Source organism: Pithys albifrons, chromosome Z, assembly GCF_047495875.1.
Source record: "Pithys albifrons albifrons isolate INPA30051 chromosome Z, PitAlb_v1, whole genome shotgun sequence".
Lineage (NCBI taxonomy): Eukaryota > Metazoa > Chordata > Aves > Passeriformes > Thamnophilidae > Pithys > Pithys albifrons.
In genome coordinates, this window is record NC_092497.1 from 61,895,043 (window position 1) to 61,923,013 (window position 27,971).

The 27,971-nt window shown below is 41.3% G+C and overlaps 1 protein-coding gene across 6 annotated transcripts in view; it reads left to right on the forward strand.

Annotated features, from left to right (window-relative positions):
- The window catches only part of PLPPR1 (phospholipid phosphatase related 1), a 125,528-nt gene that overhangs the window by 38,984 nt on the left and 58,573 nt on the right, over window positions 1-27,971 (forward strand). For 5 of the 6 annotated variants that reach the window (XM_071580412.1, XM_071580411.1, XM_071580413.1 and 2 more), the window contains exon 2: window positions 18,406-18,513. In XM_071580412.1, coding sequence (XP_071436513.1) covers window positions 18,451-18,513 — 63 coding nt within the window. In that variant the 5' untranslated portion in view covers window positions 18,406-18,450. Of the gene's footprint in view, window positions 1-18,300; window positions 18,321-18,405; window positions 18,514-27,971 lie in introns of those variants that run through there. The other variant, XM_071580416.1, reaches the window with a different exon arrangement.

The following is a 27,971-nucleotide window of genomic DNA, read 5'->3' on the forward strand; positions in this document are numbered from 1 at the left end:
GAGTACAGAAAAACAGGAAGAGATGAATCAAGGAGTGTTACATTCAAAAGAATAGATTTCAAGTTGGCATTGTAAGTTATGAGTATCTCATTATTTTAGAATGCATATATCTAGTTTGTAATTTCTTATCTAAGGATCCTTGAAAGTCTCATTTTAGACTTCTTCTAAAATATTATGATTTATGGATAATCATCAGGTTTCATGACTTAGATGCAAAATCAGTAACATCAACCAATGCAAAAAGGCTGTGAAAAATGCAGAGAAGACATTGAAATAAAAGACAAAAATTACTGAGGTGAGAACAAGTTAAAATATGATGGGAAACATTATCAGGTCCTGGATACTACCAAACTCCATCACACCATTTAGTGAAATATTCTATAATTAGAAACTCTGGAAGCAATTTTAAAATGTTTAAAAGGACTAACCATTTTGGAATTACTAGATGGTTTTTGGTTGATTAATCAGATAATGGGTTGTTTCCTTTTGTCACTCTGCAGCTTATGTAAGGTATAGAAATCTACCTTCTACACAGAGCCCAGAGTTTATTTTCTAATCTGTGCTGCAGTTTTATTCTAGGTTCGTAGGTCGTTTGCTTTACACAGAATATTTTCATGTCAACGTTCTTAACTGCAGAAATAGACCAAAAATATTGTACTCATAAGCGTTGTGCCACACAACTGCCCAAAGCTGAGGTCTGTTGCCTCAGGGGAACGGTAGCCTGGTTGTACCTGCTGAGACAGCTATGCAACATAAATCAGAGTTCCAGGCTGGCCAAGACGAAGCCAGGAAAGACTAAAGGTCTCGTAGAGTTCATTCAAATCCTGCGGCCTGCCAGCGGTTAGGGCAGTATAATATTAGTCAATACTTCTTCCTGAAGCTCTGTAATTATACTTTTTGAATTTATTTTTCAGGCTGCTTGTTATCTTTGTAGGATCATCAAATGGTTTGAGTTAGAAGGAATCTTTTAAAGGTCATCTAGTTCAACTCCCCTGCCATGAGTATGGACATCTTTCAATAGATAGGATTCTCAGAGCCCCATCCAGCCCCACCTTGAATGTGTCCAAAGATGGGGAATCTACCATCTCCATGGGCATTCTATGCCCGTGTTTCACCACCCTCATTGTAAAAAACTTCTTTCTAATATCTAATCTAAATTGACTCTCCCTCACTTTAAAACCGTTATCTTTGTCCTGTCTCAACAGGTCCTGCTGAAAAGTTTGTCCACATCTTTTGTATAGAAAAGTCAGAATAAGGTCTTCCCAGAGCCTTCTCTTCAGGCTGAACAGCCCCTACTCTCTCAGCTTGTCTCCATAGGGGAGGTGCTTCAGCCTCCTGAACATCTTATGGCATCCTCTTGACTCCCTTCCACAGGTCCATGTATTTCCTGTGCTGAGGACCTCAGACCTGGATGCAGCACTGCAGGTGGATTCTCACCAGAGCAAAGTAGAGAGAGAATTCCCTCCCTCAACCTGTTGCCCACCCTGCATTGGATGCAGCCCAGGAGACAACTGGGCTGCCAGCTCACACTGCTGGGTCATGTCCAGCCTCCTGTCCACCAGCACTCCCAAGTCTTTGTCCTCAGGACTGCTCTTTAGTCCATTCTCTGTCCAACCTGTATTTGGGCTTGGAATTGCAGGACATTGTTGAACATGATAAGATTCCCATGTTCCTACTTCTCCAGCTTGTTCAGGTCTTCAGGTCAACCACATCACTCATCTTGGTGTCATCTTTATAGTTCTGTGTTCCCTGAATTATGTCTAAACTTGCTGATTTAGTGAAAGTTAATCTGGATGAGTTTGGACTTAGTTTTTGCTGTGCATGTTTTTGCTCAGTTTAATAGCAAAGTGCTTTGTCTGCAGTGGTCCATTGAATAAGGCAAGTTTGTGTCCTGTTTTTAATAACTATTTTAAAATATTTTGGCTGAGGTGTGAATTGCACAGGTGACCCAGTTCCATGGTGGCTTCTGAGCCCTGTTGCATCTCTATGACACTGCTCAGCTGGCAGTGGCAAGTGGGGTTTAGAACCACTTTTCTTCCGTAGTATCTAGCAGTGGGTGCATGCATCTTTCACATAATTTTTTTTTCACCCTTTCAACATTCTTTCAAATCTTGTGCAAAGTAATTGAATTTCACAGTTCTTATGTTTCCCTTATTGGGGTATTTCATATTTCCAGATATATTCTTCACCCTGTTGGCAGCTTATCTTTACTGTTTCAGTGCTGTGTGGTGATTAAGGAATGCCTTTGTTTTAACCCTTTGTCTGTTGTTTCTTCTGACACTTTCCCTCTTTTGTTCGCTTACTTAGGTTCATGCTTTCCTCATACAAATCCTAATATTTCTGCTGCAACACTCCTGAAAATGTTGTCTTATGAGAGGTCTCTAGGTGCCCTTGATATCCATGCAGAGATTGTGTCCATGTCAAAAGAATCAAACTGACCCAAGTGTTCAAATGAACTTTGTTAGTACCATTAGTCTGTGTATTAAACAGAGCTCACTCAGGGTTTAGCTACAAGACTCTCTTCTGTTCTCAACAAACGTGCAGTTGGTTCCTGCAGTGCCCTCACTGCCCTTAATCTGATCTGAATTACTGGTAGTGAAAAGGGATGGATCCCTGTTAGCAGTCATGTTAATGTCTGAAAACAGCTTCTAGAATTTAGTTCTTCAAATTATTTTGGTGTGTTACCTGGACTGGCAACAATCTGCTAGGTTGTTCCAGGGAAAACAAAATCACCAGAGCATGCCAAACTTCTGCTGCCCTAGTGCATACTTACCCTTGGCAAACAAACACAGATATGGCAATGTAGGGGGCTTTATTTTAAACCCTGTCTGATCTTTGTGGCACATTCCTGTCAGTAGGGGTCCAGGTGGCACATAGGCAGTTAAATGCCACCCTGACTCCTCTCAGAAGCTGAGCAGGGTCAGGCCCAGTTAGTACTTGGATGGGAGATCTCCTGGTAATACCATACCGGGTGCTGTAGGTTCTAGTCCTGAGGACTTCACTGTCAGTGTCCAAGCTCACTTGGCCATGGCAGATGAACCTCAGGACTTAAACGGTGGGGCCAGTTCTGTGCATGCTGAGCCTCAACTAAAACACCCACTGTGCAGGCTGGAAGGGCACGTGGGGAGAGCCCTGCCTAAATCTTCATTCGTGAAGCCTGGCCATGACAGATGGCACAATAAAGGACAACGTCCAAGAGTGAAGTTGTGCATACCTTTGATCAGCCCACAAACTTCAAAAGCTGAGATTTTGTTCTAAGGAACATGTTCTACTGGTACCACTTGTGTTGATTTACAGTAATTTCACATAAGAATTCTGCTCTAAAATTGTCTAATGTCTGTGAGGAACCCTTGTAAAACAGTGATACGTAAGAAAATGTTTTATTTTTGTCTCTTGCTTTCTAGGTAGCACAGGGTAGGACTTCTTCTGAGAATGCTGAATAGATAGATACATAAATCAAATTGTCTTTTCTTGGCTCATATGAAACCTTGCCTGATGATAAATAAAATGCTATTTTAAAAGTGGAATGAATTTTTTTTCCTTTGGTAGCAATGTCTTGATAAGAAGAAATGCAAAATCTCACCCAGCTGAAGTCACTGGCAGCCATTGGCAGCATCCAGACTGTAGAATTGATGCAAAAGTCATGGAACTCCTGAGTACACATTAAAGTTTTCTGGTTTTCTGTAAGCCCTACTATGTCCACAGATCATCACTAAGAGAGACAAAGATCCTTTGAAAAAGCAGTGTCAAGTATCAGCTTGGCATAGTGGATCTTCAAATGTTTTATAACAACTGGATTCATTCCAACAGGTCAACATTTTCTTGTGTTGAGGACCCCAGAGCTGGAATCATAATGTGTGTGGATGCTAATGTGGTGAAAAAAGTATCCAGAAAGTTCTGTTAGCCCTTTCAGCTCTCTTAGAGGGATGATAACATGGTTACATTTCAGCTCCTTATATATATTTGTATGTCCACTGAGAGCTGGGGAGATGTCACATTACGTCTGATCACTGAAGTTAAAAGATGGAAAGAGACTGTGTGGCTCGTGCCTGTTAGCATGCATTGCCCTTTCTGCTGCATATGTTTGATATTCTTGGCTAAATCATAGACTCATTAAGGTCGGAAAAGATGTCACAGTTGCAAGTGTGCTGAAATATTTCCAAAGTTTTCTGTTCTGGAAATATGTGATAAATCTGATACTTGTCACAATTCTTTTTTCTTATATTTCATCCTACTTATTGTTATCACTAACACCCTAAATACTTCCATTCCTTTGTTAGGACAGACATGTTGTTTCACAGCTTGGCACTTGAATATCTCTTTGCAAACAGGCCCTTAAATGAAAAGATGCTTTTGAAAGTAACTCGCATCAGAACAAAGCTCTAAAGTAATTTATACTTCCCAAATACTTGGAATGCACTATCATATGTTCCAGAGAAGCTGGCTGTGTTTAGCTCTCATAGTCATTCTCTTATGAGCAAATACCTCCTGTTGTGGTAATTGTAGTATTGCTTATCTTGGGACTCTTTTATGCCCATCACTATTATAGTGAGCTTTGCTCCCTGGGACCCAACTCAATACAGTGCATCTTCTCCTCCCCACTGTCATCCATCTCTCTGTCAATTTCCTGCTGTCTTTTTAACTTTGTGCCAGGATGTGTAAGGAGGTGGGATTTGGAGATATTCCAGTTTTGTCAGTAGGAGCAGGTAAAAATGTTCTGCTACTTCATGCAGGGAAAGGTCCTTTGGGTGCATTTCCTGTTCGTCAGCACTGAGAAAGTGATTGCACACTCATTAATACCAGATCAGTGCACTGTGGATTGCCAAGCAGTAGAAAATTTGTCTGGGTAAGGTGATCTGTGATTCTGCTGAATTCACTGATTGCACAGTTTGGCCTTTCTGTGGCTTTTTGGCAGCTGCAAGAGGACAAGCAATACTTGACTCAGAATGTAGCCTGCAAGTGTAGTTAACCAGTGGTGTTCTTTTTATCAGTTATCAATTACAGCTATGCTTAGTGCCTGAACAATGCATGGAGACTCACAGCTCAGGTACCCTTGATCCAGGGATTGGAAGTCTGGAGACCTGGATTTTTAGTGAAACTGAGACACAGTCTTAGCTGTTGCTGAGCTCTGTTGTTTCTCGAAGTTTTGTTTTTGCATTTGGTGGCTACACAGTTGGCTCAGCAGGGCTTTGAAAAATTCAGCACTGGCCATTTTCATGGCAGCTGTGCTCTCTGCAGGGGTCACTAATGCATCTGACTGAAAGAGGAGCAGAAGCATCCCCTGTGGATGTACTTGTCACTGGCAGTGGACAGCAGCAATTAGACCTGTCTTTGGACACTTCCAAATGATGAGCAGCTGAGACCAGCTGTGGAAAAAATATCTCACGGACCCCTCGGGTGCTTGATCTGCAAGTTTGGATGTGTTTTGTGGCACTTCCTGTGGAGAAGTGGGCACAGGCTAAAGCGTCTTTTTGTTCTGGAGGAATCGGTGTCAGTCCCTGGTCTGTTGGCCAAGATGCCAGTGTCACACAGATGTTCATTGTTTCCTTCTCCATTTACAAAGGTAAATAGATGCATATTGGTGGCCTTTTAGCTAGGCTATGGCCATGTTGTATGATTGATGCCTGGCTTTATAAATGGGATGATAACATCACATGGCTCCACTGCAAGCTCTGAGAAGAAAGTTGCACCTCTTATGATCCCATCGTCTACTGAGTAATCATATGCATAATAGAGTTATGAATGGATAATTGACTCTTGATATTAACAGCTAAATGAGTGAACCTAGAGTTATAAAATACTGGCTTAAATTTCTGAAGAAATAATAAAGGGGACCTATTAATTCTCGTGATGTGCCCTGCTGTATCCACTGCTAGTGATAAGCCACAGGCTGAAGTCTTTTCATTAGCTTTAAGGCTTCAGTTAGACCAACATTAAATGCCTTACTCTAGTTGTAAGGTGTGTTTCTTTGGCCCACATAAACGGCACGAGTTTCCATTTGTGGTGGAGAAAGAGTACAAGCCATTCTGAGGGCCTTCATGGTCTGCTGGGACATCACTGAGGACCAGGTAATGTGTGTGCCTGTGGATCTGACATGTCACTTAAAATGCAGTAACTGATTTTTTGACAACTTAGTTGATAAAGGATCCTATGAAAAATACAGAGAAGGGAAAATGAGGTCTTTGCCTCCTTGTCTTAATTTGTCTAGAACTCAGCTGATGCACATTTGGGATTAGTTAGGTGTCAGCTTGTGCAATGTGATCTGATAGAGCAGATGAGAGGCTAGCAAGAGTAGGTGAGAGGCTGAGCAAGGTGAAGGACAGTGGAAGCCCAGCCTTAGCTGATACTGGTTTAAAATGTTCTCATAGTTCTAGTTGAACAGAGGTCTTTGTCCCCACATCTTTTCCTCAATGTAGTTGGGTCCAAAATTTTATTTTTACTTTGAACAGACTTCTCTGCAAAGTTGGATAAAGAACAGAAAATCCAGGAACATGTATAAGAGAAAGGTCAGTAAACAGTTTGATATCTTTTTAGGTTATGACTGTACAAGAGTGGAAGTGGAAGCTTGTTCATGCATCTCCCTAAACAGTCACTTCCTTGTTTTTCATAGAAAAAATGACCCATTTAGGGATGTGAGTTATAGAGTGGTGAACTGACTCTAAAATGCAGATTCTCGCAGGACTGTCCTGGATACTGTCCAAGGGTCTGCAAAGTTGGAAGAAAAAGCACAACCACTGCCCTGTGAAGAAATCAGATATGCAGGGGAGTGATGGCAGAGTGACAGAACAAGGAACTTTAGAGCTGAAGGATGAAAAACAAGAGAGAGAAAATAAGATGGAGCATGTAAATTGGGAGTGAGCAAAATTTAAAATTAAAGTGGAATAATGTTTTAAAAGTGCTGGGTAGTATCAAAAAGCCCATAAGCAACTCCATTGCAAGCTTGTGGAGCTGAGATGAGAGCAGCACTAAGGTAATGTATTGCCTAACCTTAGCTGTTACTGAAGCACCTTCCAGTAGGGGTAGTGGGGTGGACAGAAACCCATGGGTTCATCTAGTTCAACGCCATTCTTCACTCAGAGAAATTCTAGTGCTCCTGTTAATCAGATACTGGGATTCTTCAAAGAGAATTTAGGAGTGCCCTTTGTTGCTGGCCTAAGGGAGAATTACGGAGAACCTTTTGCTGCTGGAATAAGGGAAGAAGAGGAAGTGTGCAATGAGAGATATATGGAGTTATTACCAAACTACTGAGCTGACCCCAAAACTTTAAACAGGCTTGGCTGCAAAATTGGACCTTTTAGATAAAAATGTGTACTTTTGACTGGCTTCTTAAATGAGAAAAAAGGGTTTGCCTTGCCATGACTGAACAGGAAAATGCTGTGCAAGCTTTCCCTTGAAGTCTCAGTGGGTGGCTGTAGAGGCAGAGCTGGATGCATCCCCTGGGGCCACAAATCATCGTTGTGAGGAGGTGCGGTGGCTTCTGCAAGCTTTAAAAGTAATATTAAAAGGTGAGAGCTACACTGGAGGAAAGGCCATGTGCCAAATAAGAGTATATTTAGGTCAGAAGAGATGGCTTGGCTCTCTGTGGTCTTCTAACCTAGTGGTCTCCAGATCAGGGTATGTGCACAACAGGGAGTGCATAATGCAGCCCACTGGAGTGTGGGTGAAAATATTTTTGTACTTTTTAGTAACTTTTTAGAACAAGGTTTATTACATCTTTAGCTCACACTTTTAACTTTTTTGTATGTTTTATAATTTACATAATAAATGGCACATGTACATGATTTATAAATTACATACACTGCGGGGGAGGGGGCTTCTTAGAATTTTTTTTTTCTGATATAGTTTGTAATCCCAAAGGTTTGAAGAGTGCTGTTCTAAACCATAGTTGTGGTCAGGATCTGAATATCGACCAGGCTGCACATAGAACAGCTGTGGTAAATGGTCCTGCCCATGACAGCATCTAATTTTAGGGCTTAGAAATATCTGTACTACATGCCCTGAGGCACAACCCTGGTGAGTGAAATAGGAGTGTTTGAGAGCAAAATAGATGATTGTGAGCTAGAGAAAAATCCTAGGGCTATGAAAGACAAAGAGACAGTGCAAACTGCTGCCTTGCAAATTGTGACTTCCCAGTACTCTGGGGAAAAGTGGTGTCAAAAGTGCATGTGGGAAGGAGAAGATTGTGGCAGGTACCTTTGCTTGTGGCAAAGGTTGTGGAAGGAGTGGAAGCAGTGGGGCAGTGCATCAGTAAATGTTGTGCTGGAGCATGATCGAATTTAAAAGCATGTTAATCTCCAAATGGGGAAAATACTACCTTTGTGATAACATATATATACTTCATATGATTAATATTGATTATGCTTAATAGATTACTAAGATACGAATGCAGTGTTTCAGTATGTAATCAAAACAAGGTGTGTAAATGCACACATGCGTGTTCGTATCTAGAGAAATTGAATCTTGTACATTTATAAAATGTGATGTTTTGAGTACTAGGAGCAGCAACTGCAGATAGATCAGCCAAGTCTAGGACTGCCTTCCAAGATAAACCGGAGTTGTAACAGACCACATAAGTCTTTCAGTGTTGTGAATGGAGTAACTGCACCTTTGTCTGTTACTGTAGTTGGAGTACTTTAAAAAAGCAGTGTATGGATCAGTGGCTCTCTGATGGGCAGAAAGTAACAGATTGTAAAAACTAGTTTCCTCTGCTATGCAAACCCCTGTCTGTATGTTTGATGTGCAGTCTTACAGCAACTTTCTGGAAAGGATTCCATAATTTTTAAAGAGCTGATTGGGTAGTTTTTGAAAATTAAAAAAATAATGTTTTAGAGGTGAGAGCTGTGCATCAGCGGATGGCTATTAAACAAGACACAATGTTCTGATCGTCTGCTCAGAAGGATGGCAGCAAACAACACAGGGCAAGGTGGACAGGTTTATATGCCTGTGTCAGTTTTTAATGTTCAGACAGCTGTTTAATCATATTTTGACCAGGTCAAATTACAAAATTGTTCTATGTATTTCCAGCTATTGTGTGTCATGCAGTTTGTACTTTCCAGTTGTATTTGAGTGGATATGAATTTGTATGCGCACATATATGCTCATGTAAGCATCCACAAAATATTGTGAGCTAACTTTCTGTATACAGACCACCTGAAACAGGTGTCTATATCTCATTAAAACTGTTAAAGAGTGTGATTTTAATAACATCACATTCTTAAAAGTAACATTATAGTCTCAGCTGTAGGAATTTCAGAATTCATCTTTGTGTGCTGTAATCACTTTGACAGTTTAGTTGTTTGTGTAGATTGTGTTGGCTTTAAAAACCAAATGATTAATGGGTCATACAATGGCTGCGTGAGCTCCTCTGAAGCCTCTATAGGTGTTGTGAGACAGAATTACAGAGGGAAGAACACAGGCCTCTGAGAAGACCAAGACTTGACCCTAATCAGGAGCTTATCTTAATGGAAGGGTTTGCAACAGCCTTCCTGGACCCAAAGGTGAAAAACCTTATTTTGCAGTATGTGAAGATCTGGGTCATCCTTGTCTATCAAAATCTGAGTGGTGGCCTTGTAGCCAGACAAATGCTATTGCCTTTTCTAGTAGCAACACAGTTTCTGAACTAATTATTTGAGGACAAGGTTTTGTCCCAACTGTGTTGTGAGCATTTGCCTGGAGCTTTGTTCTGCACATTGTTCACTCTTGTCTAAAAGAGTGATAGCTGTTATTTAATCAGTTCTAGCTTTAGCTTACTTTTTATATGATTGTATAATTTAATGCCTATTTTTATAATAATTTCATCAATTTCTCTACCTAGTAGCTAGAAATAGCAAGTCTCTATTCTTTTATAAGTGAACTGAACATAGAATAAAACAGCAGCATGGAGAAGAACAGCCATGGCATAATAGCAGAGGCCTGAAAACTGTGGGCATAAGGTGGTGCAACCAGTCCACCCACCCACCAGTGGTCAGTTATGGCTTGAGGCAAGTTGGTTTTAGGTATTACAAAGAGGGCAGAGAGAAGATATATAAAGTATAGCAAATTTGATATCTAATAGATTGGATATTTGGATCAATTTCTTCACAAAAAGGGTTATAAAGCTCTGGAAAAGGCTGCCCAGGGAATGGTAGAGTCACCATCCCTGAAGGTATTTGAAAGATGCATAGAGGGGACCATGGTTTAGTGGGTTTAACATTCAGGCTCCATTGTCTTAGAGGTTTTTGCCAATGAAAATAATTCAATGAGTGTATGAAATATAAAAGTGGCATGGAATTGCAGAAAAGCATAGAATGAGCAAGGAGTAAGGTATGTTAGAAAGTGCATAAAAGTAAGCCAGATTGGGTTCTAGACTAAAAAAAGGAATAAGCTCCTCTCCATCAGCATTGATAGCCTTTTTCTTGGAGAAAAGCTGTGGACAATGACAGCTTGCCATAACCTTCTCTCCTATTCCAGACTAAGTAGGACTTGATGAGGAATCTGTGAAGAGCATTACACTGTGGAGAAGGGAGAGGTATTACAAAGTCTAACAGATTTTTCACTATTTAGAAATGGGTTTGGTACAGTTTACTGTATTTTTTATGGTAATAAATAGATCTGGACTAATAACAAGGTGGGTTTTTTTGACTGTTAAGATATGTTGTAGACTAAAAGTAAATTCTTAAATTCTTGACATTCTATCCAGATTGTGTTTCTGGGAGCCACATAATCCACATGAGTTGTAGTACAATAATGTCCTTACAAGTGGGCAAATTATACTATTCAGCCCATATGAGTTATACTTGTTTCCCTTGGCTGTATAGTGGACACAGAGATAAAAAGAGGAAAGCAAAAGGTTGCGGGGTTTTTTGTTGCTATTAAGGAGAACTTCTACTATAGTGTTTTATATGAGAGAAGGGAGCAGGTATGCCAGAAATCCTGTGTACTGTCCTTGCAAGGGATGAAGGTGAAGGTGATGTTTACAAACCAAGTGAACAGGCAAAAAATCCGCATAAAATTGAGCTCTCAGCCAGGTTTGCTGGAATGTGAGTCCGTGCAGTCCTTGTGTGGCTCTGACAGCTCCACTGCCAACAAGAATCTCAGAATATCAGAGGAGCAAGAGGCTCTGCCTCTGGATTCCATTGTCAGAGGCTACAGTGTGGTGAGGCAGTTGCTTACTTTCATAATATTACAGCTTGCAATCAATACTCACAGTTTTGCTTGCTGGGCCCTGAAGGGACAAAATGAATGTTTTTTGGTTTCTGTTGAGAGTCCACTGCCTTGTGCCTATTACATGCCTACTTATTAATTTTAGCTCACCATAAATTTGAAAGGAAGTTTTCAATGCATCTTTCATCCCCTGGGAAAAAACTCTGGAAATAAATGGAAACTTATTACTCACCTGGTTTTCCTCCCCTTACCCTGTCTAACACTGCTGTGCTCTGTCCCTTCCCATGCTCATCTCAATATTTATATATCTATGAGGTTTATCTTTACATTTCTGACCTGTCTAACACCTAAGTTATAGCAGGGTAGTGGGAGGAAAGGGACTGGAAATTTACTTGGAGATGTCCATCTGAAGCCCTAGAATAGCTGGCACTTTGCACAAGCCTTGTCCTTTGCACTCAGATGTGTGGATCAGTGGCTCACTTGGACTTAGTCTCAGCAGAGATGGCATACAAGAGCACCCAGCAGCATATTTTTTGAAATATGTTTTTAAAACTGGGTTTCCCAATACTAGTTCTGTGCAGGGCTGTGAAACTCCATAACAAATAAAGAACAAATACTTCTCATTCTTTCTGACACATAAGCAGCCTGCTGGGTTTTTTTTGGTAGCTCAATAGATTTCAGTAGGACTGTTGACTAAGGAGATTTTGTAAATTAAAAATAAAAAACAACTGGTTTCATAAAGTACAGATTTTCATCTGAATGAGGAAAATATCTTTGGACACTTTTTTTTCCTGTATTAAATGATTATAATAATTAAAAAAAAATTAATGTTAAAATATCTTCCGCAAAACCCTTAGAAATTTGGGGGAGTGGTTGGAGAGGGAGGAGTGTTTTCTAGAGTCTGCTGTATTGTTACCCCTTTATTAGAATAGACAGAATTTTCCGTCTTGTGGTGTTTTATCACAGGCAAAACCTGTGGTCTCTTTTCCTTTCTTCCCCAGTGAGAAGTTGTTATGAGGCCTACACCATGCTGCATAACTCTCTTTGAAGGTGTAAGTGGTGCAGAACCCTTTTCAGTTTTACTATCCATAGATTTTATACTGCTGCTTTTCACTCAGACATGGGATAATTTTCCCTACGGAGCTTGAAGCCAGGGAAAACATCCCTGATAGGATTCTTAAAATCTGTGGCATCACTTTCTTCAATAGATCAAACTGCATTGCCACCAGGGACTCAGCAACACATTTTTAAGAGAATGAGTTTAGGAATCCAAATAGCTATTCAGGCAGCTTTATTCATAACAAGGTGGAGTTTGTAATAAGGGTTGCCATTTCAGATATGCTGCAAACTGTATTACTCAGGTATCACTGTTTGCCATAAAATGGTTTTCTACTGTAAGTGCTGAAATGTTAAAATGTGACTTCGGCTAACAGAAAAAGGTCAGAACTCTCATCAGAAAAATTATTTTCCTGTCTTAAATGCTGCAGAATTGTTTGGGGGTTTTTTTCAGGGTAAACATGTCTTGGTTTTGTTTTGCATATTGTGGGCTGGTGTGTTCCTTTCCTTGGTGGTGATAGGTAATTAGTTTCTTGTCAGGGAGTCTGCAGAGATAACTATGAGAAGCACTTCCACTGGTAGGACAATTTATTTGAATGATGTAGCTAGACTAGAAACCAGGCATTTATGCTGTTAAGGAAGTTTATTATAATTGGTATTCTGTATGGTGAGATCTTGATCCCATACACGGAGCTTCTGCTTTGTGTGTTCAGTAACTGTTCTCAGTGTCCTGACAGAGTAGGATGTCCTGCTTCTTACACATGAGTGCTCTGGCACACAGTCACCAGCCAAGGCTTGAAACTTAATGCACACATTTGTTTATGGTCAGCTAATACACAATTTCACAGTTAACAACTAAAAATCAGTGATGGCAGTCGAACAGTTAGGTTTTGGACACTCACTGTTTCCAGTTCCCTTGTTACTGCTCTGGTGGACATGATGTTGATGGCTCTTTGCCTCACAGTTCATAGTGAATGGGCAAAGGGTTCTCTGATGATGAGAAAACAGAGATAAGGAAGTGTCTTCCATCTTTCCCAAGCTCCACTTTGTGTAGGCATTTTTCCTCAAGGGCAACATGATCCAAAGGTAAAAACCAGTGTATTGTGAGTGATTGAGACAGCCGACTGAGTGCCATTTGTGTGGTACCTTCCAGTTGTTGCAGCTGTGATGCTATGCTCTTAGTTTTATTCTTTTTAGGCAGTAACACCAAAGCAAGTGTTTTTGTTTGGGTGCTAGGCAGACAGGTAGGTCTTCATGCTACAATGTTATGTGTGCTTTTTGTCACACAGTTTGGATTTTGGAGTGATTTCTTGGTACCACTGTGGTTTGAATTACTTTGAAAACACCATCAAAAAGTCTCTATTTGGAAAACAGGAAATAGCCATGACTACCTTTTTCAGGAAAGTCTTGCCTTTTATTCCTTAGGCCCTTTTGTTTGTGTTGGTTAGGCTTGTGTGGAAGAGAGCTTTGGGAAAGATAGTTTAACTCTCTGATGTTCCACTGCAGCCTGTTGAGAATTCCATGCACACTCCTGCTGCTGTTGCACTGGGTGAATGGGGCGTCTTTGGACACGCTGGGGTGAAGCTGCAGATAGCACATGAGGCTGTCACGTCTTGTTACAGGTTTGATAAGCAATTTTTTAGGGCTGGCAATGTGTGTTTTGCTGGTTCCAACAGAAAGCAAGCAAGGGAAACCTGTATTACTGAAATGTACACGGAGAACTGTATGGTTCTTGTGCAGGAATTAGCAAGCACATCTGAAGTGCAGGAATTGTATTGTCAAGTGGACAGACCACTTGACAGGAGTCTGAGAATAATAGGTCTTTCTTCAGCCCAGACATTGAGTCATTGTGTGATGTTCGGCAAATTGCTTCAGTTCTTTGTCTCCCCCACAGGAAGTAGAGGACCCTGCTTTAAAATGAGATATGTAAGAGCTCTGTAATAAGTAGTGATTATAATGATACAGTTTTCTGCAAAAGCTTGGATAGTCATTGTCAGCAGTGGCATTCATTTTAATTTGTTTCGGTAATTGAATGGAGGTTTGACGTGCATAATTCCATGTTCGGGTTGGGTAAATTGATCCTTGATGGACTGGTCAGAAATTTTCGTCATTTTTTTTTACTTGTAAACAGTATTCTTATTTCAATGAAAATAAATATCTTAATGATTTGAAACCAGTTGCCAACAGAAGTTTGCCAATTGATAATACAAGGTCAAACTAACTTACAAATACAGTAATGCTGATGTTTTAAGTATCTTTTAAATTGTTATAGAACTAGCTGGTGTTCCTTCTACTACAGTATTTACATGTTATTTTGAAACAGTGTTAGCTTCTGCTGAAAAGATCATGAACCTGCCTAAAAGTCGGGGGACAGAAATCCATTTTTTTGTGCTTGCATCACATCATGATACCAAATGTTCAGTGGTTGCTCTCCTCAGCTTTGTTCAGAGCAGATTTGGGGTTCTGCAGTGAGGTGATGTCCCACATGTGTCAGTGGCTTTACTTTTGCCTTGGTCTATGCAGCAGTTCTTGGATTTCAGGCTGCAGCCTCCTAAGTCAGTGGCAAAAGAAACAAGCATTAGTACTGATTAAATGAAACATGGTTGAAAACTATGATAAACAGTGCCTGTTAGACTTTCTGGTTTGCTGATTTGGGTATTTTCCACAGATGCTCAGATATCCACTGTAGCAATATATAAAATATATTGTTCATCTTCTCACCTGTTGCAAGACATGGCTGAAAAACCATAAATATGACCACTGTCTTCAGAGGAATGGACCACCAGTTAATTGGTTTGAGCACTGATTACACAGAAAAACCATCAGCTGTACTGTGTCTGCTGCAGAAACTTACCCTACAAAGGCTCAACAAATGCTAGTTTGTCCTAGATATGTCCTTTTTACTGTCTGCCATGTGCTCACATAAAAAGCTTTAGAACATACCTGGATGGGGCATCCTAAAAGGCATTCACCTGGATGGATCCCTGTGGCAAGAAAATCTCTTCAGCTTGAATTCTTTTTTTCTTTGCTGTCCTTTTCATTTAGCTTTCAGTTCACTTATGTATATTCTGTGATTCCACTTGTTCTCCTGGAAGATGTCAGACAATAACCTTCTATGCTTTAGATCAGGAGCTTTCTGTAAATGTGTGTGAGGTAAATTGAGGAAGATGAGAAGTAGCTAATTCTAAATAATTCAACAATGTTGTATTATGCAATTATGTACGCTCTTTAAAGAGTAGAAGCACCTTATAATACTTGAGCTCCAGGTTATTAATACACCTTCTACAGTAATCCCTGATTAGTTAGAACAGGTTTGACCAATTCTACTCCCATGCTGTGGTAATGTACCAGGCCTGAAAAGGGAACAGCTAGTGATCTAAAGAGACTCAGTTTTGCTCACATGGTTTCCCTAACAATTGAGTAAAAATGATACAAATAGAAATAATAAATTGAGAAGGCAGTACCAAATACTGATATTATACCTTTTTTTCCCCATTGCTTTGGTTAGAGGCTTTGCCCTATGAAATTTTATTCCATGTGAAGAGATCTCATGGATTATAAAACAGGATTGTTACTAAACACTTGTTTTACATCTTATTATGAGTCTCTGGGCAAAAGTGGGTTATATCTGACTGCTGTGCAGGCTGAAGCATCCAGGGATTGCTGTAATCCGTGTTTTGCTGTGTCCCTAGAGGACTCATTGCCAGCTGAAGAGAGACAAAAGATGGTGCTCTCTGCAAGATCATGTTGTCTTCTTTTACTCTTTTCTTGAGTAACCTGATGAAAAGAGCAGCTATGACAAGCACAGGCTAGCTGAGGGTTTTCCCACAGTCTGGGAATTAGCTGGCTTGATCAGGCAACTATTTGGTCTCTTGCTACTTATGGCTGACACAAATGTGTCATCACACAGGACAGAAGCTGACATGTAAGATGCTCTCTCATAGGCAGTGCAGTTTTTTAAACCAGTGGTGCACAGTAAGCTTAAAGGAATGGACATAATGATACATATTTATAACATCAGGAGTCCCTGAACATTAAATTAGGCAATTTTATATGACTACTATGAGCCCTCAGCTTCATTGCTGGTTTGTGTGGTTGCTTTCAGTCATCTGTTGAGAATGTTTCCTAAATTCTTGGGTTGTCTTGCAGTTCTGTGCTTTGCTTAGGAACACAAAGCAGTTGGAATTGAAGGCATGGCTTGGGGTTGCAGTGTGATGTTGTGGTAGATCTTGTCTATTTCTAAGCCTGATCTGGCAAAGCTTTCATGAAGGTGCTGAGGTATTAACATCTTTGCACTAAGCCATTTGAAAAACAGGATTTGCAAGGAAAGATGCTGAAAATTTATCTTCAGGATAGAAAAGAGTTTCATGGAATAATGCTCTGTAAGCTGCTCTGACTCTTCAGCCTGTTGTTCTACCAGGCACCCTGTGTTTGCCAAGTTACAGGGAGAGCCACATGGCAGTATGAAAAGTGTGGTTAAAAAATGAATGACTGAGTATTTTTCCACAGCCCCAGTGGGGCTGGATTACCTTGTCTTTTTTAAACAATGACACTAACCTCTGAGATAAAACGCCTTTTATATCCCAAGTAGAGCTGAAGTGTATTTGGAGAAACAGGTGTTTTGAAAATCCAGAATAGTTGTATTTTGTAATGGTGATACAGTGTAGGATGGGAGTCTGAAGCACATCACAGATGACATTCGTGGCTATTTTGTTTGACCTGAAACTGCATTTCTCAATGGTTAACAGTTCAGAAGCCATTCCTGATACAGAATGTGGCTTCACTGGAGTCACTGTAGCTGTGCTGTGCCTAGAACCATCATATACATTGTGTATACATTTTACAGCTCTGTGAAGAGATAAAGAATACATTAAGTAGTTTATAGGTGGCGAGACAAGAGCCTGCATGGTGGTGCAGGTGGCAAGCACTGGCAGCTGATCCAGCTCCTCCATCAGGCTTCGTAACCTCAGTTGAACTCACTGCTCTGATCACAGTATTTCTTCCAGTAACCCTGCTGAGAGCTGGTGAGAAAGCACTGACCCTTTTGTGAACCTCACAGGCTCCATATGCCAAGGCCTGAATTGCCACCCAGATGCCAGTGAGGTCAAAGAGTCACGGGAAGATGCAGTGCAAAGCATCCTCTGCAAAATACATTGGCTTTCACCTCCCTCCTCCTCCCTGGCCCTTACCCCAGGAGATACTTAGCATCAGGACAGAATTTCTGTGTAAGTGTTGGCAGTGAGGCTGAGCCCACCTAAATCTGCACTTGCTGATGTGCCCAGGTTAAAACTCATAGCAGAGGATTTGGATTCTCTTCCTGTGTTGTGTGCTCTGTGCAAGGATGCACCTGACAGCTCAAGGATGCTACTTTTCCAGCCCTCCTCCCCTCTTCCCTGCTAAGTCTATATGTTTCTCTAAAGTCATTTAAACCACTTAGCTTCTGGATGTGTTACCACACGCATGCAGAAAAGCACACACGCTTTCAGAAAAAATTCTTTGTGTTAGTCTTCTTTTCTCTGCTTTACTCCTTTTTGTGCTGCAAAGAGAGCATCTTAGGACAGACCATTATAAAGTTATGTTAGTCAGAATAGCCTGTAGCCAAAGTAATGCTGAGAAGTTGCATTTAGTTTTGCATGTTAAGGTACGAACTTATAGCAGGGTAGAAGGGCTCTGCAGTAAGGGTCAAGTGCTTCATTGTGTTTTTATTGTATTTGTTTGTTATGGGTTGGGGTTTTTTTGCATAAGACATGCTGCCATCTTGAGAAGGTTATGCAGATAGACACTTTGATCATTTGTACAATCAGTGTACTGTAAGTATGCCTTCTAAAGTACAAGTTCACAAGTCGATTACTAAAACCTATTGATTTCAAAACACACTGTAGCCCAGGTCAGTGGCCTGAAGATGTGGTTTTACAATCCTGAAGAAGCCTTTGCTTTGTAGTAGATTGTAATTAAGGAAGACTGTTGTATTCTATATTGCCTTGTATTCTGTAGATGACATATCTGACAACCTATGTCTGTCTCTCCTTTTGTGTTGTGAAAGAAGTGCCTTCTCAGGGTATTTTATGCAACGACAAGTTAGATCTTGATGTTGTTTTTAGTCTGCATACTTGGTCCAATATGTCAGTGCTCTGTGTTTTGAACCTTGTTGTGGAATTTGAAAAAAAAGTGAAACTTAATGAAATACCTTTGTCTTTTTTATTTCAGGATATAAAGTTTTGAACAGTGCCTCCCCAAGAAGTGTGATGAGAAATGGCTTTAGGAAACAATACCCAGAGAAGTTATTCCATCATCCCCTGCTTCATCTTTGTTGAGGTAAGCATTCAGCTGCCAATCCTACATAGAAGGCAGCTCTGCCCTGCAGGAATTAAGTAATTTTTTGGCCATTTAGTTAGTAGGGAGGGATGCTTTCTTACTTATTAACATAAATATCTGTCTTCAAACTTGGTGCCAGCAGTCGCCCTGAAAACAACCCTGCATGAGTTATCCACATCCAGGGTACAAGCACGCAAGAACAAGTAGATGCTGTGTTTCCAAGACTTCTGCATCCAGTTTCCTGGCTTGTCCTGTGGTATTTGGCAGACAGTGGGCAATAGTTGCAGGTGTAGGTCATTAATAGGTGATTGTTCATCTTCCCATCTTTTCTCAAACCTTTGTTCTGGTGCTGCACAAGGACTAGACCTAATTCAAGGAAATTTCTGATCTCACAGTCTGATGGCTCATAGGCTTAGGAAACAACACCCAGCTCTGATTGCAGTTCAGGTGGAACATACAAGGTAGATGAGGCACACTTGTCCTTGAAGGGTGACAAAGAAGCTTGGCTATCACAAGGGCTGTGAATTGTCTAGCAGTGGATAGGGGTGGATGATGGACTATGCTCCATGCCTTTGTTAAGGATAGTTGGTGTGGTTAGTTTTTTTAATTAAGTTATTATTTTACTCTGTTGACTTATTATTTTACAAATTGCTATTTTGTGGGTCTTCTTTTACTTACCCTAACACTGGTAGACTGACCAACATAATTATTAAATCAGTGATTGTTCAGCTGATGCTTGTAAGGCTGGGATGGTTTTCCTGCCAGGAGGAGGCAACTCTGTGTTTCCAAGGGGAATGAAAGCTTCTATCAGATTTATGTGGTGAAAAGGAGATAACTGCCTATGACTAACCATCTTCAGAGCCACTTGTCTGATGTAACTTGGATGCAATACTCACTCTCTGGCCTGAATTATGAAGTGACTTGTGCTCGTCCGTGAGAGAAGCACTAAGAACTGTCAAAAGACTAATTATAATGCTGGGTGTTGTGTAATACTTATCCCACTTCTGCTGAAATCTTGGAAAGGTTTGAATCTGCTCGCTGCAATGGCAGGTGAAGCGGGCACTACTTTCCAGGGCTCAGGAACACTGACCTTTCCCAGGGGACATGGGGAAGCTTGCTGTGGTACCTGGGATCTCTCAAACCCTTCATCATCAGCTGGAGTCCCCTCCTCGCAGCAGGTTCTTCAGTCAGGACAGGCAGTTCCCTTGCGTGCTCTCCCCCTACTTTCTGTACTACCAGCTTAGACCCCAGAACACAACCAGACAATCCCTGGGTGATTAATGTAAGCAGTACTATTTGTTTGGTCTTTAATGGGCCTTTTTGGCTGGTTGGAAAACGAGGAGAGAGGAGAAGCATGACAAAACCAGTAGTAAAACTTGACATAGGGCCTTCCCAGCTGTAGCTGTGGCAGACACAAGTGTGGGAAGATGGCTGAGCGTTGCAGCACTCCATGAGGATATGTCCCATAATATCTGGCTTCTTGGGGAGTCTATGCTCCCTGGGGAACCTGAGACCTGTTCTGATGCAGACAATGAGTCACTGCTTTATCCTAACAGCTAAGAGAAAGAAGGGGGTAAAATTGGAGGAAAATCAGCAATGGGCTCAGAAAAAACCCCCAATAAACACCATCAGGAATGAGCTTTCTCAAATTTATTGCTGAAACAAGCAGTTCTGCAGATTTTTAGTGCTCTAAATGTGTGAATGATGAGCTTGGTTGGCAGCCTATGACAGAGGTATAAATTGTCTCTCCTGTAGACAAGATGGATGTGACAATAAGGGTGTTTTCGCTCTGTAAGTGTACATTCCTTGTCCTTTCATATACTTGCTTTGCTGATTAAAACACAACTTTAAATTAAAAATCAGTCAAAACCAGAGAAGTAGTGTTTGAAAAGATGTTCTCTCTGCTACATTTAATGAAAACATATATTTCTTCCCCTCTTTGCCCACAGTATGGATTTTTAATGTAGCACTACTGGGACTACAAATTCAGAGACTTGTGTCAGGCATTGTAGCATTAAACAACAGGAAATCTAATTTCCTGCTGGGAATGCAGAGATGATTGATTGATAGTAGCCACTTCGTCTGAAAAGTCTCTGTAAATCTTAAGGCACACTGGAGGTGTCGTTCTTTTCCCACTGCTGTGCTTCTGAGTCTGAAGTCAGTCGGATTTTTCTTTTTCAGAAGATCTGCCCCAGACACCCAAGCCCTGTTCTGGATTAGCTAGGTTAAGAAAGACCCTATTTTTGTAGTTTTGAAGCAACAGTGAGAACTGATTAGCTCTGTGACACCTTACTGCTGTTGTGAAAAGCAGGACAGCTACAAATAATGTTGCCTTCTTTCCTGGTAACGTTTTTCTGTGCAAAAACAATCCAGCAGCAGTCATGTCAGCTGGTCATGAGTACAAAAAGAGATGGTCAGTAAATATTATCATAGGCTATTCCCCAGAATGTGCTGCCTCCCTCTCTGCCATCTTGTCATGTGATTAAAAGTCTTGGGATGTTTACTTTTAAGAAAAGAATGCTAAGCCTGGATTGTCATGTCAGATGCCCTGCCAGTAGTAGGTATTTGCTAACTACCCACTAGGCAGTGTGCTACTACACAAGTTGTGGTAATGAGGTGTCAGAGAGTTTGAACACTTTAAATACCATGACGCTTCAAACTGTACAAATATGACACATTTTCAGCAGTTATTTCCATTTTTTTCCATTTAATTTTCCTCCCACTGAACTAACTTGTGGCAGTTAGATATTATGGAACCTGACCTGAAGATGAATGGCTCATTATAAAAACTTAGACCCCTGTGCCTGACTCTACCAATGCCTTTTTATGTTCAAAATTTGAAAGTTTTAATAATAGAGAGATAGCATGTGATGTCTAATCTGTAATGACAGAAATGTTAAATCAACATTTTTATTCCCTAATTGGAAACACAGTGTCACGTTATGAGTAGATTTAAAGGCTAAACAGGGAATCATTAAACTAATTTTGATCCACTTATCAAATCTGAGTCCCTTTCCCAGATAATTCAGCCAGCTTTCTGGATTGTTCTTTATTGTATTATAAAAAGTATTGTTGCAATCTGGCATTTGCCACCAAGTGTCTGTGAAGATTTGACACAGTACATTTTGATAAACACATAAACAATTAATTGGGATGTGCAGGAGATTTATGTTCTCATTTTCCCCTTTGCTCTTCTTTGCATTCAGCATCTGTGAAAGGAGGCTTAAAGAGACTCACCCCCAGCCTTGGTTTACATGTAAGGGGTTGCCACCAGATAAAACCAGTTTTGTTCCTCATTCTGGTGACGTGTGTCACTTTTTTGAGCAGTGTATAGACCACTGAATACCTCGTCCATGATGACTGAAGCTGTTGGACAGATGTTAAATAACAGTGCAAAGAGCAGGATACCCTAATCCATAGCTTCCAGAGCCCTTTGGAGTCAGTGATGGACCAGAGCATGCAACAAAGCCTACAGAGCTCCCACCTGTTGCTATGCACTGAATCTATCCCAGCAAATGCCAGTAGTGCACAGCACTACTGTGTGAGGATTTGTTGATGGCCAGGACTGACCACTAAAGTCCTACAGATTGTAGGCAAGCATGAGAAGTCAGAGAATCAGCATCTTGGTTGACAGGAAAAAAAATTCTCACATGTTCTTACTTTTTCACTTATGTTGGCCTTTAATTGCCAAAGCTCTTTGTGGAGCATCATCTTCCTCTTTCACCCACTGGGATGTCTGAGGCAGAGGAGTGTCAAAGACACCTGTAAAAATGCTTCAGCACAGCTGTCCTTTGTTTTGCAATCCCACTTTGCAAGGTTTGATCCAAGGAGTGCTGTTACATTCTCCACATAGCATCTATGTGTGTGGATGGGGAAAGGTAAAATCTCAATTGGCAGAGGTGTGGTTTGTGAACAAAAGTACAGCCAGTTTCCTGCAGGTGAGGAATAAATCATCAGAACAACTAAACTCCCTCAGATCTAAGCAATGTCATGGGTAGAAGTGCAGTGCCTGGCAAATCCCAAGTCCTGGGGGACTGTTGAGCTACCTTGAGGTCTTCATCTGACAGTGCTTTCAATGTGCTGTGCTCTTCCTCTCTCTTTGTAATCTCTGTAGTTTGTAATCTCTGTAATTTGTAATCTTTGTAATTTTGGGAGCCAGCTTTATAGGATGAAACTCAAGCTCGTGAGGTGTAGGAGAGTCTAGTCTGGCTTTGAATTTGGTAGGTCAAAGTGATTGTTCTTGCTTTGCTTTTGCAGCATATGCGATGCTTATCATTAGTGACAGGAAGTGTAAGGCAATGTGATAATTGCATTTTCTAGTCGATGTTGGAAGGAAAGTTCCATACTGTGAGTAAACAGCATCCCCACAACTATATGTGACTTCAGGGGAAAGGCATGCAAGAAAATTTAGGCCATTGTGGCTGTTTGAATGGATATTTTTAAAGAAGCAGTATCCTCTTCTTTCTGCAAAGAAAACACTCTCATCTCTTCTGAGTGTACTGACCATTAGGATTGTAATGACTCTATAGATAACAAAAGGAGAAATTTAGTCTGGAATTCCTGCTGATGTGGCATTTTCTATTTCCTTTTCCCTCCTCACACTGCAAGTCCTGGCTTGAGGACTTGAGTTATTTCAGGATCTGAGTTATCTGAGGAGTTATTGAATTTCAAGTGCAGTTACTTGTGAAAGAGTTGGGCCCATCTGAAATGTGTCTTTGTGCGTGAAAACGCTGCAGTTTTCTGGAACGCGATGTAATTAAAATGTCTTAAACTGATCAAAGAGTTACTGAATACCAAGTGACTTGGATATGACTGATGAGTATTCCATGCTGTGCTTTATTGTGGATTATTGTAATCCTGATTTTTGACAAGGTAGTAGGGGCAGACTCAAATAAGCAACACTGTTAAAACATTGGACATCTTTCAAATTCTGTAATCAGAAGATCCTCCTTTTTCACACTAAATCCATTATTCTGCCCTTGGGTAAGCTTTTGCAGGCAGAGTGGAAACTGTGTCTTCTTGACAATTTGATATATAGGGCATTGCAAAGGGTTGAAGATTTTATACAGAAAATCTCTTCTCCCCTTTTCCCCAGTGAATAAAATGAAAAATCTGCAAAATTCAAAGCTCTAGTCTTACATGTATTCTGGTACAAACTTTGATTGGAACTGGAAAAATGTTAACAGCTTTACAGGTTTTCTGTTTCTGCAGTCAGTGGGGTAAATTTTTCTTTTTGATATGTTATGTTTGGACAAATTGAATCATCTTCAAATATCAGTTCAGGCATAATTAAAAAAATTTCAACTTACAGAAGGAAAGGATTCTTCTTTCCTTACCTACCTACATTTTCCTGCCAGTATTTCATGTATCCAAGCCAACAGCTGAACTAACTATCCTTTAGCAGGAGAATTTCTGCAATACTAAAATCATTTGTGCAAGTGAGACAAGTGCTTTTTGAACTTCTGTTTGTCCTCAGCATCACAGCAGGGCTTAGGGAGCTGTGAAAAATCAGTGAATTTAGATCAGTCATGATATATGTGGCACCTCTTTTAATCTAAGTTTTTGTTTAGGTGTTCTGAAAACTCAGAAGATTTTGCATATTTGGGTGTACTGGCTGGTGCCCTCTAATTTGGGGCAGTTTTCAGGGAGTGTGAAATGTCTTTTTCTGTATGCTGTGGTCCGCAAAGCTACATTTGTAAGAGGCAATGAAGGTACTGGGAGTGACTTTCAACTTTTTCTTTTAAAAAAAGGTCACTTCTCTCGTAAGAAAATCTTGCTGGTTGCATGAAAGCTTTAATGATATCATTAAAATTACATAAAGGACATGCAAACATAGGATTGCAATTTTGGATCTTCAGAATACAGCTTTTAGTTCTGTGAAGGTAATGTCCAGTTCTAGAAAATGCAAAAAAAACCCAAAAACAAACAAACAAAAAAACCAACCCCCCCCCCCAAACAACTAGTCTGTTTTTTAATATAATCATTAACTGAAAAAGCATCCCAAGGTGAACCAAGTAGTTGCAGCCATCAGTGACTATTCTGTAGCAGTATCAAGTATCCATCATGTGGAGCTTTTTGATTTTGTTTCATGCTGAGGCAGAAAATAAGTTTCTTTCAGTGGTTTGTGTGTGCTGCCTCAACCCTTTCCTGTTCCACAGGAGTCTCTCACATAGCTATTTGAAGCCCTGTGCCTTGCTTTCTCCATCTGTGCTATGCTCAGTCGTGCTGTGCTGCTCCACTGGGATGCTGAGAGGACAAAGTGCCCCGAGGGACATGTCATGTGCTGGTGTTGTATAAACTGCCTGTCATTAGATCCTTCAGTTAGACCTGCTGTGTGAATTGGTGGTGACAGATGCTGAGCAAATTTGGAGGAGCTCCCCTTGAAGCAGGGTGATATTTCTGCATAATCCCTATGCTTCAGCCACTTCTGCTTGGCATTCATTGTTTCTTATTTTATTCACTCAGCATATGTATCTGTTTGTTGCTCTTTCTAGGTATCTCTTTATGTTCCCCATTTGCCAGTAATTCATCAGCATTTGCTTTCTTTGTCTGTCCTCCACATACCTCCCTTTTTTCCAGGTGACTGGATAACTCCATATTGTAAAATTGGCTTAATCTCCATGAATAGGTGTCTCTCGAACATTGGATTAGTTTTGTTGAATTGCTAAGCAGCTTTCATTTTACCTGAGTATAAAGGAAAATCCTTCTAGGTGCTTCACAATTAGGCAGAGAGCACAGAAAACTCTTGGCCAAAATGGGCAACGTGGAATAAAGCAGATTATTACTTGATACTCCTTAGCATCTTGAGTACCTCTTAAAACTAACATTAAGGGGCTGCCCTTGAGGGATTAGCTGCTTTAGTGCATTTTCTATAAAGCATAAATGAAAGAAGGACTGTATTCCTGCTTGCAGACACATAAGGCATTTTTTTTTGTCCTTCCTCCTTATCCTAAAAATTTCCCAGAGCAAATAATCCCTTTAACAGCCTGAATAACATCTTGGGGTTTGCACCAATTAACTTGGTAGAGTTTTCAATGAAGATACCAAAGGTACCAAAAGTCTTTTTCACAGAATCAAAAAGGTTTAAAAAAACCTCTGAGATCATTGGGTCCTGTGACCAAACAGGACCATGGCATTAAGTGCTGCAACCAGTCTTTTCCTAAATACCTCCAGGGATCATGAATCCACCACCTCCCTGGACAGCTCATTCCATCACTCTTTCTGTGAAGAACTTCTTCCTAATCCCTGGGGAGCACCACTAGTGCCTGGGTGACAGCTGCATGCAGCCCTGTTCGCCAGCACTCTCTGGGCCCTGCCATCCAGCCAGCTCTAAACCCAGCAGAGAGTGCCCCCATTCAAGCCATGGGCTGCAGTTTTTCCAGGAGTCTGCCATGGGAGACAGTGTCAAAGACTTTGCTAAAGTCTAGGTAGACACAACCACAGCCTTCCGCTCATCCACCAGGAGAGTCACCAGGTCACAAATGAGATCAGGTTGGTCAGGCAGGACCTGCCCATCCTAAATCCATGCTGGCTATGTTTGATCCCCGTCCATCCTGTGGATTCTGTGTGGTAACACTCAAGATGATCTGCTCCATAACTTTGCCTGGCTCTGAGGTCAGGCTTACAGGCCTGAAGTTCCCTGGATTCTGCTTCCAGCCCTTCTTACGGATGGGCATCACACTGGCCAACTTCAGTCACCGGGACCTCCCCGGTGACCCAGGGCTGTTGAGAGAAGCTCAGCAAGTTCTTCCACCAGCTTGCTCATCACCCTAGCATGGATCCCATCTGGTCCTATAGACTTGTGAGGATGCAAGTGGCTCAGCAGGGCATTGGCTGCTTCCTGCTGGATTATAGAGGGGCTATTCACCTCCGTGTCCCTGTCTGCAAGCTCAGGAGGCCAGTTGTCCTGAGGATGACCTGTCTTACTGTTGAAAACTGAGGCAAAAAAGGTATTACAAGTACCTCAGCCTTTTCCCTGTCTATGGAGACAATATTCACTCCCTGAATTGTATGCAGGAAGTGAATATTGCCTTTCCTTTTGCTATTGGTGTATTTATTTATAAAGACGCTTTTTGTTGTCCTTTACATAAGTGGACATATTAAGTTCATATTGTTCAAAGGCTTTTGCCTTTCTGATTTCCTTTTTGCATGACCTAACAACATTCTTTAACACTTCCTGAGTTAGCTGCCACTTTTTCCGGAGGTCATATACCCTTTTTTTTTCCCCTTGAGTTCCTGCAAACGCTCCTTGACCAACCAGCCCAGTCGTTTTCCCCACGGGCTCTTCTTTTGGCGCACAGGGACGGGCTGCTCCTGTGCCTTCAAGACTTTTTTTCTTGAAGTCTGTCCATTCTTCCTGGAGCCCTTTGTTCTTAAGGGCTGTTTCCCAAGGTGTTCTTTGAATTAGCTTCCTGAATGGGCTGAAGTCTGCCTTCCTGAAGTCCAGGGTAGAGGTTTTGTTGATACCCCTCCTTGTTTCACTGAATAGTTGAAAACTCCATAATTTTGTGGTCACTGAACCCCAGATGGCCCCAACCACCACATCTCCCACCAGCCCTTTCTGTTTGTAAACAGCAGATCTAGTGGTAGGTTCATTTCTCAGCTGCAAGAGAGAAATCCACACACTCCAGAATCTTCTAGACTGTCTCTCTGCAGTGTTGAGTTCCCAGCTGACATCTGGCAGATTAGAGTCACTCACAAGAACAAGGGCTGGTGATTTTGAAATGTCCACCAGCTGCTTGCAGAAGAATTCATCCACCTCTTAATCCTGGTTGGGTGGTCTGTAGCAGACTCCCACCAGGATGTCAGCCTTGCTGGCCTTCCCCCCAATTCTTACCCATAAGAACTCAACCTTATCATCACTGATCTGAAGTTCTACACAGTCCAGAGACTCTCTAATATACAGGGCCACTCCTCCATCTCTCCTACCTCACCTGTCTCTTCTAAAGAGCCCGTAGCCATCCATCACAGCACTCAGTCATGAGGGTCATCCCACCACGCTTCTGTAATGGCAGCTTTGTCAGAGCTTTCTTGCTGCATGGTGGCTTCCAGCTTCTCTTGTTTGTCACCCATACTGCATGCAGTAGTGTACATGCACTTCACCTGGGCTGCTCATTTCTCTTCTAGCTGTGCCCTACCACCCTTAGGCTCATCTCTGGAGAGCCTGGTTTCATCCCCTTCCCTGTTCAAACCTGGTTTAAAGCCCTCTTGGTCAGCCCTGCCAACTCATGGGCTAGAGTCCTGTTGCCCTTGCAGGATCGATGAAGCCCATCTGACTGTAGCAGACCTGATGTTATAAAAATTGTCCAAGGATCAAACCCCCCAAAATTCCACTGATGGCACCAGTCCTTAAGCCTCTTTTTGATACAATGGGTCTTCCTGTTCCTTTCATCATTCATCCCTGCTACTGCTGGAACTGAGCAGAACACCACTGGTGCCCCTATCCCATCAACCAATGG